A 14,397-nucleotide genomic window follows, 5' to 3' on the forward strand; every position below is an offset into this window, starting at 1 on the left:
TGGCATGACATGGCGACCGGTGAATGAAGCCAGCAGCTGGGGACGGCAGAAGCGAGCATCCTGAGCCATCAAGGAGTACACCGAGTCCTGATTCTAGCTCTCGAGCACAAGGGCTCTCCTGACTTAGACAGGCAGCACAGGGTGGGGTGGGGGCCCACACTGTTTAGGGGAAGTGCAGAAATCCTGTTCATGCCTCAGACAGAGGACCTGCAGGGATATTCCAGTATAACGATAAAATGGCTGTGCACATGTGCTGGGGGATGCTGTTGTTCTAGATGACAGACACTGATGGCACACGGTAGTGAGGACCAACCACAGCTCTGCCTACCAACCAGAAAACACATCTAATTCCAGAAGCCAGAAGCACTCGGGTGGGACAGTCCAGTATGGGCTTAGCATGTGGGAGAGCTTGGGTTCAAAACCCAGAACCAAGGGGAAAAATAGGGAGGGAGAGTGGGTGGGTTGAACCTAGGCACTTTGTACGAGTCATCAGCTTTTTATTTTGTGGATCTGATTTTATTTAACTTTAATATATATAATAGTAAGGCTAAAGCTCAACCATAAGGCATCTTTTAATTTTCTATAATCTTTCAGGAAAGATTTAGACACAGACATTTTGGAAACCTTTTGAAATAAATGCCATAAAAACCGAACAAGTGGAGGAGAGATGAGCAGGAAATGTCAAGGTTTGGATTCCGGTCCCCAGAGCTAAACGGTTTGTTTGGTCTTCAGCCCATGGTGTGGTGGGGAGGTGGGACACGGTGTGTCCTTTAAAGGACAAAGTGTGTCCCTTGAGAGGTTACTGAGACCCTGGCCACCACCTGTTTCTTCTCATGTTGTCCCCAGGCACAGCTCATTCAGCTTCACGCTCCTGTCAGAAAACCTGGGCTGCCACAGGCCTACAGCAGCACTGGAGCCAGGAGGCCATGGACGGATGCCTCAAAACTGAGACTGTTTAACCCTTTTCTCCTTTGATGTTATTGTGTTAGGAATTATGTTACTGCAGCAGAAAGCTAACATAGGAGGAGCAACTAACAGGGCAAAAACAGTTGGCAGTGTTCAAACAATCAAACTAACAAGCCCACTAGTGGGGCCTGGAGAAATGGCTCAGTAGTTCTTGCAGAAAACACGGGTTTGGTTCCCAACACCACATCAGGCAGCTCACAACCAACGGACTTCCAGCTTTATGGCACCAGATGCCCTCTTCTGGCTGCCACAGGGACTGCATGTACATGGAGTACAGCACTCACACATACACATAAAAAATAAGTAAATCTTTTCTTAAATATATATATTTTTAAATATGTATGTATATATATATATATATATATATATATATACATACACATATATATGGCTGGTGCCAGTTTCCAGTTCATCTGGAAAGAATTCCAAAGTGAAAAGCAAAAATACCTAAGGCCATGCTTAATTCATAAATGTGAATTGTGCAAATTCACCTGTCCATTTCTCATGGTATGTACAAGACTGTCCATCCTGCAGGGCAGCATGGACTGTGCCCTCTATACAGGCGCTCTGCAGAAGAAGGATGCTGAGGTTCCCTGAATGCAGATGCTCTGCTGGAGGGGGATGCTGAGATGTCACTGAATGCAGATGCTCTGCTGGAGGGGGATGCTGAGATGTCAGTGAACACGGATGCTCTGCTGGAGGGGGATGCTGAGATGTCACTGAATGTGGATGCTCTGCTGGAGTGGGATGCTGAGATGTCAGTGAACACGGATGCTCTGCTGGAGGGGGATGCTGAGATGTCACTGAATGCGGATGCTCTGCTGGAGTGGGATGCTGAGATGTCACTGAATGCGGATGCTCTGCTGGAGTGGGATGCTGAGATGTCACTGAATGTGGATGCTCTGCTGGACTGGGATGCTGAGATGTCACTGAATGTGGATGCTCTGCTGGAGGGGGATGCTGAGATGTCACTGAATGTGGATGCTCTGCTGGAGTGGGATGCTGAGATGTCAGTGAACACGGATGCTCTGCTGGAGGGGGATGCTGAGATGTCACTGAATGTGGATGCTCTGCTGGAGTGGGATGCTGAGATGTCAGTGAACACGGATGCTCTGCTGGAGGGGGATGCTGAGATGTCACTGAATGTGGATGCTCTGCTGGAGTGGGATGCTGAGATGTCAGTGAACGCGGATGCTCTGCTGGAGTGGGATGCTGAGATGTCACTGAATGCGGATGCTCTGCTGGAGTGGGATGCTGAGATGTCACTGAATGCGGATGCTCTGCTGGAGTGGGATGCTGAGATGTCACTGAATGTGGATGCTCTGCTGGAGGGGGATGCTGAGATGTCACTGAATGTGGATGCTCTGCTGGAGGGGGATGCTGAGATGTCACTGAATGTGGATGCTCTGCTGGAGGGGGATGCTGAGATGTCACTGAATGTGGATGCTCTGCTGGAGGGGGATGCTGAGATGTCACTGAGGTTCCCTGAGTGCAGAGGCTCTGCTGGAGGGGGTGGTGACTTACCACTGAGCTTCTCTTACAACAGTTGTTGATTTTTATTTTGGGGACAGAATCTACTCCATAGGCCAGATCTGCCTCGGTCTCACAATCCTGCCTCAGTCTCCTGAGCGCTGCTGATGTGTGAATGGCGACAGGCTGCCGGGTGCTCAGCACCACTCAGAGACTCCAGCAGCATTGCAGCTCTGTAGTCCAAAACTGAGGCATGCTGCAGGAAGCCCGTGCCTGCACAAGCGTCTTTAACAGCAGTACAAGTCTGTGCTTGACAGTACCGTACCTGTGGCTGCAGGTAACTGTCTGCCTGGGGACAGCCCCACCCTACCCAGGTCTTACCTGCACCAGGAAGGAATGCAGTCCGTGGCACTGGCCATCTGGCATGTGAAGTTGAGCAAACACCACCGCATGAGTTGCTGTCTTGCCCATGTTGCCCACCCAAAATTTGGCAGCCTCGAAATCCGGGGAATGTAAGATGAACTCCTGTGAAGGGAGATGGCGGCTTTGAAGTCAGCAACCGAGACCAGAGAATGGCTAGTCCTCGCAGCGGGCTGACGCCTAGGCTCCAAGCCTCTGAACCAACAGCAAGAATGGACTCAACATTTTCTTTCCTGTGCAGGCCAAGCTGACTTATTTTTGTCCCAGGTCACCTTACAGAGGACATGGAAAATGAGGCTTGGTCTCTCATGATGAACTGCTGGCTGGCACTTGCCCGCGGAGGCCGACACTGGCCACATTCTGCCAGCAGAGGTGTGCCACATTCCCGACTGCCTTTGTTGCTTTGACTATGGGCATCAGCAAAGAGCATCAGCCCTTGGAAAGGAACTTTGGGAATGGACAAGGGAGGCATAAACCGGTGCATGAGCTGGGGCCACACGTCCCTCACACGGATGTGAGGCAACTTCTGGTTCTGTTGAGTCAGCGACTGCCCCACAGCCTAAGGTATGGCCCCGGGTCCTTTGCTACCATTCAGCATGGGTTTCTCGCCCACTGAAGTCCCACTGAACCCACAGGCACCAGAGTACAGTGGGAGCAGACAAGGCCAAGGAGGCAGAAAGACCAAGAGCAGGTCAAGAAGCAGGCAAGAAACCATGGGAGCCTATGTGCTGGCAGGTATGACAAGCTGCACGGCGGTCTCTTCCTCGCTTGTCCCTGTCCTGGCAAGGCTGCACATGGTATGATCCATCCCATTCCACCACACAGCAGTTCAGGCTGGAGCCCACAGTAAGCCATGTGGACGAATGGGCAGTGAGCAAGAACTGAACACCAAGCTTCATTTCTGCACAAAGACCCTCTTGATCACACCCCAGCTAATGGGGAGGGGCGAGGCTCCCAACAGCACACAAAGGAAGGTGGCGGCGGAGCATGATCCTCAGACAAGGGGAGAAGGGGGCTTCCACACGCCATTCGGCACTGACCATCCACGACATTCAAGAGCCATGTCCCTCCCACCCTGCATACTAGGACCTCCTAGAGAGGACAGTAATGGCCTGTCCTCACAGTGTCTCCCTGCAGAAGGCAGTGTCCACACAGAACAATGGTCAGCAATTCGGGTATCACAAGGAGGTCAGAAATGTGGCAAGAAGCCAAGATCTAGGCAGCAAAGGGCAGAGAAGGCTGTGCAGCCACCAAAAGCCCTGTGAGCATGCAGGCAAGGCAGGCCCCAGGTTTGAGGCTGGGAAGAACCACTCTCCTTTGGAACACTTCACGGAGCAGGAGTATCCGACCTTCGATGTGTCCCCATTCACTCAGCAGGGAAGGCAAAGGCTTCATGCCTCAGCACAAGGCATGCTCTCGGAGGCATCTGACAGAGACCTCTACTGAGAGTGTGTAAAGGGACAACACTCTTGATTAATTATTGTTCACTCGCAACATTTCATGTGCTCCACAGGGTCCAGGGGAGTCCAAAACCTACCTGGGTGGCAGGATCGTAGTGAGCTGTCGTCCGCATGGCCTTGGTGTTACTCCCATGACTCAGTTCAGTCAGAGCAAAACAGCCAAAAATCTAAACATTAAAGCACAAAGTGACGCAAGGTGAGAGATGCGTTTCTGCATGTAGTCCTGCAGGGATCTTTCCACCACGATCCCTGGAAGACCAAAGCCAGAAGCCCCGGGACACTTCTCCCTGCCTCTGCAGGCAGACGACGGCACGACTGAGCTATCCTGTGCGCTGGATATCATTCCCACCTGCTGGCAGCAGCCTGGGTTGCGTATAGGCTGCGAAGACCTTTACAGCCAGAGGAGGCCACGGGGGCATTCAGGCAGGCAGGAGAGCTAAGTCCACAACCAGACAGAGAAGGCAAGGCAGAGCGCCAGCCTGAGAGCACTGAGAAAGCAGGGCCTGGCCTCCCAGGGCTCTCCTGTGGCCTGCCTGTCCACGCCTGTCCGCGGGGAGGTATGGTGATGGCTCTGGTCATGGCTCACCATGGCTGACTCACCTCCAGGTTATACATCTTTTCAAGGTACTCGAAGCGCAGCTCAGAAGTAGAATTGAACAGTGCAGATCCAAACACCTGAAATGTAACACAGATGGAGGTGGGGGTGGGGGGCGGGTGCAGCCGATCCTGGCTCAGGGCCAGCACACCTCACACCTACCCCACACACTCTTCACCTCATCTCTTCTTACTGAACTACTGAATGAATATATTTTATCCAAGAACCCATGGGTGTAAATTTGCACCCAAAGCGAAAATCTGGTCTTGTCACTGACTCTAAGTTCTGAATATTTTTGGAGCCATGGGGCTGTGGTTTGCGTCTGATCTGTGTGGCCTTGCGTGGACATGGGTTCCCTGCTCTCTACCTCACACTCACCAAAAAGTGGAGGACACATTTGACAGCCAGGGACCAGTCGTACATGCCCAGGCTGTTAATCAACACTGGGATCTTCATGGAATTCTTCGACAGTTCATCCATGCGGAAGAAGTCGTACTCGAAGATCCGCTTACAGCGAAGGAAGTTCAGTTCCCGTTGCTTATCTAGAGGCAGATCAGTCCCGGAAGAGCGGGCAAAGAGAGGGTCATTCTCCAAAGTCTTGAAGATGGTTTTCTGTAAACACAGGGCACGGGGTGTCAACTTGAAGGCCAAAGGTGAAGTTTCATGTGCTCTTACACATTTGGTTTCTCTCAGGGCCATGGTTGCCTGGCACCTAGTCAGACCCACAATCCCCCCAGATGAAGACATCCATCCCAGCTGAGAAGAGGACATAGGAATTCCAAGATCTTGTCCATTCCCTCTGGCATCCTGGGGCCCATCTTTGGGTAGGAGGAGACAGGCCACACTGTCCCAAGAACTATCCTTACCACAGAGCTATGAGGGCCAGAAAGGTCACGGGGCTTCACTTCCGCCAGGGAATAGACACAGCCAGACTCCGTGTGACCCTCACCTTGAACTCGAGCACATCCTTGTCCTCCCAGAAGAGCAGCAGCTCCCTGGAGCTGAAGGAGGCTCTTGCTCGGCAGACACTAAGCGGGCCCTTGGGGATGTCCGGCCATAAGGCACTGTCTCTTCCTTCTGCTGTAGATCCCATGGTACTGTCAACCTGCACGAGAACCAAACCTGCCGCATGACGCCATTGCGAACAGCCACACCATGTCAGAACAAGAGCAAAGCCAGTGGCTCCAAAGCAAGAGTAGCCGAGGTGGCAAAGCATCAACATGAAGGCACCGATGTCCAAAGAGAATGAGGCGGCACCCCCTCCTGGACTGCACTCCTGAACAGACAGTGAGGACACAGGCAGAGCTGAGCTGTCTGTGGAGGGAGTGGGAAGAGGGCCAAGGTAAACAGGCTGTGATAAACCAGGTAGCTGTGGACGGTCCAGCCTGAGGACACTGTGGTCTTTGGAGTAGCAGGAAGTTCAGGTCCCTCGTGGATCATTAGGCCCAGAGCCAGGGAGCTTCCCCTCTGGAATCTGGCTGCTTACAACACACGATGTCCCTGCTCGCCTGGGCACAGGCCCACTAGTCACAGAAGTCATGACTACAGTCGGTCTGTACTCAGTACTTAGGCATCCCACGCACAGAGCAGGTAGGTGCTTTTCACCAAAGGACCGTTCTGGAATTCTCTGGATAAACTGGGTCCTCTTCCAGAGACCCGACTCATCGTGGCATAGAAGCAAAGGACCTATGCTCTGGCCAACAAGAATCTGAGAGTCAAATCCAGGTAAGGAGACCCAAACACCTAAAGGATGCACTGAGGTGACTGTTCAAATGGTCTAGGACTGGATTTCAGGTTGTGGTCACAGTGCTGGCAATGTTTTCTTATGTGACAGGGAAAGCAGGGACATAGCATGGCTGAGCACCTGCCTTCACAGACCAAGTCCTACGAGACCTTCCCCAACTCTGAGCCAAGAAGGTGGTCCCCATAGAAACATAAGCCACTTAATCCAAGGCCATGGGGGGGGGGAACACAGAGATGAGAGCAAGGGCCCAAAGGAGAGGCAAGGGAAGGACAACAGAATGAGTTTCTGGAATAAAAACTACGTCCTGGTCAAGAGTGACAGGACTGGAAAACTTCCACCATCTATTCCCAGGAAAAGAGAAACCTCGGATTCTGGTCAGGAGACAGAGGGGACATCAGGACCCATACACCAGGGGCACTGTAGGAACACAGAAGCGGGAGTCGGCTCACAGAGGCAGTAAGGGGTAAGAGGCCATGGAGAAAACTCCCCATTCCCCACATGTGCTACAGTGGAAGACACAAGGTAAACAGGGAATGAAGGGGTTAAAACAACGAAGCCAGGGCTGGGGAGAAGGCCCAGTATTAAAAGGGCTTACTGTTCTTGCACAGGACATGGATTTGGTTTCTAGCACCTATCTGAGGTTACAAGTGTCTCCAGTTCCTGGGCATCTAACACATCTCTGAACTCCTTGGGCTCCGGCACACATGTGGTTCACAGACATATATTCAGGCACATGCACATACACATAAAGACAAATATTAAAACAACCAAACAATGAAGGTAGCACTAAGGATAGAGACACAGATGCCTGCTACTGGGTTCGAGACAGACTTGTGACTGGTAAGAGGCAAGAAGGCTCCAAGAAACAAGGCCAGTGGCGGGGAGCAGTAGCCAGTTTCCACCAGACTTTTTCCCTGTTAGGGAAAAAAACGCATGCTGGGCACTGCTGCTTGCTACATATTCCTGCTTCTAACACATTGCTTCTAATGCAGACTATTAGAAAAAACTACACTGCAAGTAAAGATGGCTTCTACCAACCCCTCTCCAGCTTAGGAAAGACACAAGACAATCCTGTAGATCGGCATTTCTCAACCCATGGGTCGTGACCCCTTTGTGGGCCAAATTACCCTTTCACAGGGATCCCCTAAGACCATCAGAAAACATAGGTATTTACACTATGATTCATTAAGAGTAGCAAAATCAGTTAGAAAGTAGCAATGAAAATAACTTTATGATTGGGGGTCACCACAACATGAGGCAATTTATTAAAGGGTCACAGCATTAGGAAGGTTGAGGAGCATGGCTGTGGACAGCTAAGATTTTGGCAGCTGTAAGGAGAGATTAATTTAATTAATAACACCTGGAACACCTCCAAGACCCAAATGAGCTACCTGAGGTAATCAGCCTCCTGGCAACATTGGCCAGTAACTCATGGCTAGCAGCTAACATCGGCAACAGAACCATCAGCAGGGAGAAGCAATGGGGGCTGTGACCACCTAACTGGGTGGAAAGCAGAGGAACAGCCACAGAGGAGTTTAGTTTGACAATTCCAGTCCACATAAGCAATCTCCTCTGCCTTTACCGTCTATGATGGTTGAACCTTACTGTCAACTTGACTACCATGTGTGTAGTGTGTGTGTGTGGTTGGATTCTGTCTTCTACCATGTGTGTGTGTGTGTGTGTGTGTGTGTGTGTGTGTGCATGCATGTGTGTGGTTGGATTGTCTTCTACCATGTGTATAGCGTGTGTGTGTAGTTGGATTGTCTTCTACCATGTGTGTAGCGTGTGTGTGTGTGTGTGTGGTTGGATTCTGTCCTCTCATGTAGCTCAGACTCCATGCATCAACCTTGATGACCAGCACTTTTACCTTCTGAGCCATTTGCACCCTCACTCCTTATATTTGAAAAAATATAAGGAATCTTATAGAAATCTTATTTCTGGGTGCACCTGAGGTTGTTTCCAGAGACATTTAACTGAAGGAAGACCCAAGCTAAACATGGAAACATCATCCCGTGGGCTGGGGGTTCCAGACTAAATTTAAGGGGCAGGCAAGATGGCTCAGCCCTAAAGGCATTTGCTGTCAAGCCTGGAGACCTGAGTTCAATCCTAGAGGCTCACATGGTGGAGGGTGAGAACCAACTCCTCTAGTTTGTTCTATGCCCCCCCCCCACATACACATGCATGCTATGGTAGGCACACGAGCCTCTTACCTGGAGTATAAATGAATAAAACATTTTTTTTTTCAAATATAAGGGGTGAGGGTGCAAATGGCTCAGAAGGTAAAAGTGCTGGTCATCAAGGTTGATGCATGGAGTCTGAGCTACATGAGAGGACAGAATCCAACCACACACACACACACACACACACACACGCTACACACATGGTAGAAGACAATCCAACCACACACACACGCTACACACATGGTAGAAGACAATCCAACCACACACATGCATGCACACACACACACACACACACGGTAGAAGACAGAATCCAACCACACACACACACACACACACACTACACACATGGTAGAAGACAGTCCAACCACACACATGCATGCACACACATACACACGGTAGAAGACAGAGTCCAACCACACACATGCACACACACACACACACACACACACACAAATCTCAAAACGGCCAGCTGAGCACAGCACTCATCCCTCGCCTGCCATGCTTCCGGAACATGATGGACTGTGCCCGTGAGCTGTGAGAGGAAGCAGGGCTTCCTTTCCTCAGTTGTTTTGCCAAGTATTTTGTCACAGCTACAAGAACCATAACTAATGCATCCATATTGTGTTTATGGGGCTGGAGAGGTGGCTTGGCGGTTAAGTAACCCTGGTCACTCTTGGAGAGGACCTGGGTTTGGTTCCCAGCACTCATAGCAGCTCACAACCAGCTAGCTCCAGTTCCAGAGGATGGGGCATCCTCTCCTGTCCTCTGCAGGCACTGTACCCACATGCTGTATACACATGCATGCAGGTGAACACACACATAAAATAAGTATGTGTGTTGTTGTTGGCTTTTTACTCTTTACGCTTTGGAGGCCCACCACCCAGCTCCCAAACAAATCCCACACAGAGGCTTAATTCTTACTTATAAACGCCCGGACTTAGCTTGGCTTGTTTCTGGCCAGCTTTCCTTGTCTTAAATTATCCCATCTACCTTTTGCCTCTGGGCTTTTATCTTTCTCTATTTCTGTATACCTTTCTTGACTTCTTTCTCAGTGGCTTGCTGTGTAGCTGGGTGGCTGGCCCCTGGTGTCCTCCTCTCCTTGTTCTCTGGCTCCTTCTCTTCTCTTTCCAGAGTTCTTCTATTTATTCTGCCTGCTAGCCCCGCCTATCCTTTCTCCTGCCTCGCTATTGGCTGTTCGGCTCTTTATTAGACCAGTCAGGTGTTTTAGACAGGCAAAGTAACACAGCTTCAGAGAGTTAAACAAACGTTCCATGGCATTAACAAATGTAATACACCTTATAATAATATTCCACAACATGTGATATACATTATATACATACACACATACATATCTCCCATACCTGTCATGGGCTATACACCTGTAATCCCAGCACTTCTGAGGCAGAGGCAGGAGGATCTAATGTTAAAGGCTATCCTTGGTTACTTAGTGAGTCCAAGGCCAGTCTGTGAGCCACATGAGACCCTGACAAAACAAAACAACCTTGCACATGCTGTCACTTGCTTCTTGTCTAGCACGCCACAGAAATTCAATGAGAAGTAACAGTCTTTTCAGCAACTCTGGAGCTCCACATAAAAGGACAAGGTTCTCACGTACACAAACGTTATCTCCCCATTCACAGATCTACACAGACAAACTAGACCCACCAAATTCCTATAAGACGACAGAGGAGCCAATTTCTGTCATCTTAGATTTGCAAAACACTCTTGGATAAAGCATGTGATGGCTAATTCTGATCACCAGCTTGACTGCATCTGCAGTCAACTAAAACACAAGCCTCCGGTCATTCCTGCGAGGGATGCTCTTGTTCAGATCATCTGAAGCAGGAAAGTCCCTTCTGGTGGCACTGCCCAGATAAAGGGAAATGGAAAGTTGGCATTTTTGCCTGCTTGCTCTCACTCTCACTGGTAAGTTCACCTATCCTGTTATGGAGGCATTCCTTCCCCAGTGTTAGAGCCAGCTTCCTCAGGATTCCAACAAAGACTAAAGACCAGGAGCGCCTCAGGAAGCCCCCAGGACTACAACCCCAAACTGGGACTGCTGAGCTATCTAGCCTTGTGGACAGAGAAGCTACTGGATTCTTGGCCTCTCAGAATGAGACAGCCATTGTTTTACTATCCAGGTCAAATCCTGTAAGCCAATCTAATAAATTATACACATAGTTTACACAAATATATAGATACAGATACAAATACATATCGAAAGGACTTGAGTCCACACAGGACACACAAAGATCAACTTCTCAGTACAAAGGAGATGCATTTGTAGCAGAGGGACAAAGACAGGGGATAGGAGACAAGGGAGGGGGAGAATAGGGGCAAGGGGGGGAAGGGATATTTGCCCCGGAGTGACAAAGGATTGCCTCTGGATAGAGAGAGGACAGATGTGACTCCTAGGCAAATGGCAGTTGGTAAAGGGAAAAGGGGAAATCCTGTGTTAGGATGAGGTATCCAATTAATTTTAATTGGACAGGTTCATTGGGGTTGTCAAAAGGGGGCTTTTGATTGCTGGACTTTGATACGTTGATAGCTGGACCTTAGTGGTCAGCCTCGGGAGGAGGAAGTGGCCAAATAAGGGAAGAGACCTTGGTGGCTAGCGCTAGGAATGTAAACCGGTTTTTAGCAGCAGGGAGAAGGGTAAAAGGCAAAGCCTGTTGGCATCATGTGTGCCATGCTTGGGCTTGCTAGAGCCCTTCCTTTATACCCATTCTGTCAGCTGTTTCCTTTCGAGAACCCTGACTAATACAGGTCATCACAGGCAACAAGAAAAAGTGCGTCTCATCTTAATTACAAACACCTGTGGCAAAGGAGCAACGTGCTTTGCTCTAGATCCCAGATGCTCACCATCTCCCTAAGGTCCCAGGCCCCCTGAGGTCACCAACAGCCCGCAGAGCCAGGCTGTCTTGGCTCCAATCCCAATCGATACAGTTTACCAGGCCAGTGACCTTAGCCAGTTGTTTTGCCATCTGCTTCTCAGAAGCAAGGATATGGTCACACAGGGCAATGTCTGCCTAGGAGGTTCCTGGGACGCAAATCAAGTACTTGAGATGCTTCCTGCACTAAATGTCAGCTTCGTTATCATTGTTCTCCAGTCTTTCCCTCCATTTAAAATAAAACATGAGGCCTTAGTTTTGGTCTGAAGTCCTCTGTGTACAGCCCCAACAGACCAGACCCAGGCAACACTAACACTACACACTGCGTTATCAGACTGAAACTTTTCAGGCCGCTTGCGAGATTCCAGTCCACCTTGCCTTATGCGAAGATTTCCTGTTAGAGTCTTTAACAAAGTAGCTAGGGACTCCACCTTCACGGGTCTGTTCCTTGTCTCTGCTTCAACTTTAAAAATTCAGTTTCATGCTGGGCATAATGAATTGTCCTACTGTTCTGACTACTGCCAAGACTTGTGAGCCAGGAGGATCAGGTTCAAGGCCAGCCTGGGCAATTGAGACCGTGAAGGAGAATTAAGGTCTCGGGTATAGATCAGAGGCAGCCTGCTTCCTAAGATTTTGCTAGGTCTAGACTTCACTGCACCTGAGGAGAAGCATGCCAGGCTCAGTGCGGAGCAGTCCATAAACACTACAAACAAATTCAATCTACAGCTAACTTTGCTCAAATTCTGTCTTAGGATAACTCCCTGCGAAGGGGCAGACTCTAAAAGCTGCAGTCACCTCTCTCTCGTACTAAAGAGCATGACCTCGGGGCAGGGTGCAAACTCCCCTGTCCTGTCCTGAACCTCCCGAGCCCCGCATTTCCTCACCGCCCGGATCCAGCTTGGGGTCTGCGGTGCTAGTCACCCCGGCGTCCTACGCACACTGTTGATCAGGAGTGTCCTGGTGTCTGAGGGCGGGGCAGGCTGGCGCCGCCTGCCCGACCTCTTCCTACCCATCCTGGAGCGTGACGTCATCCCTCCAAGCCACTCTCCGCCCTTTGCCCCAAGTCTTGGCGAGCTGGTGCTACGTCATCATTCTGTGCCGACCCGTAACCAAGGAAATGCGGATGCTTGCGAAGGCTCAGCTCAGATGTGTTTCTGGGTTTGGAGTTACGGGGTTTCGTCCTGGTCGCCCTCGGCCTGGTTAGAGCCCTCGGGCTTATTCAGAAACCGCCCTTAGCCGAGGTCAGAGCGGTCCTGTTTTGGTCCAGGCCTCTTGAGACTCTGGGGTGCACTTCCGGGGAGAGTGAGACCGGGGCTCTTTAAAGATACATTTTATCCAGAATTGTTACTAGTTTCCCAAAGGGACCTCCTTACCAGGAACTCCTAGAATAGTGCTCCTGAAAGAGGTCCTCCAACCTCCAGGAGCATTCCCTAGTACATTTGTGCCTGCACACATTACACGCATAATAGTAGTGTCTGTGGCAGTGTGTTGGGAGCAGTGAGACCCCAGATCCTGAATTTCTTGTAATCCCCTGATCTGAGTGCCTACAGCGGCTTGAGCACGAGACCTTCAGGGGTTCCTGATGGCAGGAGAGTGGTTTCTGGTGGGTTTGGCTGGGGCATGGCTATCTCTATATAATCTGCCCCTGAACACAATAAAGGGGGCATTCTTGGGGAACTCAAGGATGACCCGTGTCGCTGTCTCTCTGTCTGTGTATTTTAACCTCCAGCCCCTTGCCCGAAGCTCGGTAACTGGGCAATAGCGCACAGAGCTCAGACACAGGGGCGTGGTGCGCGGCAGCAGTGGAGTTGGATGGGTGGGAGAAAGAAAGCCGTTGACTGTCAGTTCTGTGTAGGAGAGGTACCATTGCAGTAGGTAAGCATGCAGGGAAAACTCACAAAGCATATTCCGCCTCCTCTGGGTGCACTTCGTAGTTCTGTCCTGCCCCTCCCCCATCTCCACCCTCACAATTCTCTGCCTCTACCAAGCCCTTCTTCTCAGGACTGCCTCAGCATGTTTGGATGCCATTATTTCCGTCTTTATCTAGTTCTGTGGTGGTTGGGTTAAAGATCTGTCCAACCCAGTGTAATGCTGAACTCTTCCTGCAATACCAGCACCAGGGAAGCCGAGGTAGGAGGATAGTAAGTTTCAAGCCAGGCTGGCTGACAAAACAAGGTATTGTGAACTAAATAAATCAGTCTGTCATTCTCAGCTCGGATCTGCTATTCTTCAAGAAAGCTTCAAAAAGCGTGGTAGCTTTTGTCCACCTGTCCTCCAACTCCTCCCAACTTTATGGTCTCCTCCTGAGTCTTAGGACATTGCCTAGCCTGTGTGTGACAGAGAACTTCACTGGACATCTGTGTTGAACCCGAGTGACAATGAGACTGCAGGATGGTGGAGAGAAGAACTGGACCCTGCCTTCCTCAGGCACCGGCAGCGCTCAGGTCATTGGAAGGAAAGGGTTGCTTCCTGATAAGACTGACAAAGGCTGCAGGTGGGCTGGCTCTTTGGACGACTCGAAGAGTGGCCTGGCAACCAGCAGACCCCACCCTTGCTCCCTGGTTACTCACTTTTGCCTCCACCTCATTCCACTGCCCTGTCATCCCCTTTTTCTGTCACTTGTTCTGTTGCTGTCACTGGTAACAGTGAGTATTGGCACATTTTTGTTTGG

The 14,397-nt window shown here is 50.3% G+C and overlaps 1 protein-coding gene across 1 annotated transcript in view; it reads right to left on the reverse strand.

Annotated features, from left to right (window-relative positions):
• Acox3 (acyl-CoA oxidase 3, pristanoyl) overlaps nt 1–12,743 on the reverse strand; it is a 32,363-nt gene extending 19,620 nt beyond the window's left edge. The window contains exons 1-6 of the mRNA XM_038325814.2: nt 12,611–12,743; nt 5,861–6,016; nt 5,290–5,523; nt 4,917–4,991; nt 4,394–4,483; nt 2,818–2,961 (exon numbers count right to left, since the gene is read on the reverse strand). Coding sequence (XP_038181742.1) covers nt 2,818–2,961; nt 4,394–4,483; nt 4,917–4,991; nt 5,290–5,523; nt 5,861–6,004 — 687 coding nt within the window. The 5' untranslated portion in view covers nt 6,005–6,016; nt 12,611–12,743. The remainder of the gene's footprint in view (nt 1–2,817; nt 2,962–4,393; nt 4,484–4,916; nt 4,992–5,289; nt 5,524–5,860; nt 6,017–12,610) is intronic.
• Nucleotides 12,744–14,397: the final 1,654 nt, after the last annotated feature.

The sequence above is a fragment of the Arvicola amphibius genome, chromosome 1, assembly GCF_903992535.2.
Source record: "Arvicola amphibius chromosome 1, mArvAmp1.2, whole genome shotgun sequence".
NCBI classification, from domain to species: Eukaryota; Metazoa; Chordata; class Mammalia; order Rodentia; family Cricetidae; genus Arvicola; species Arvicola amphibius.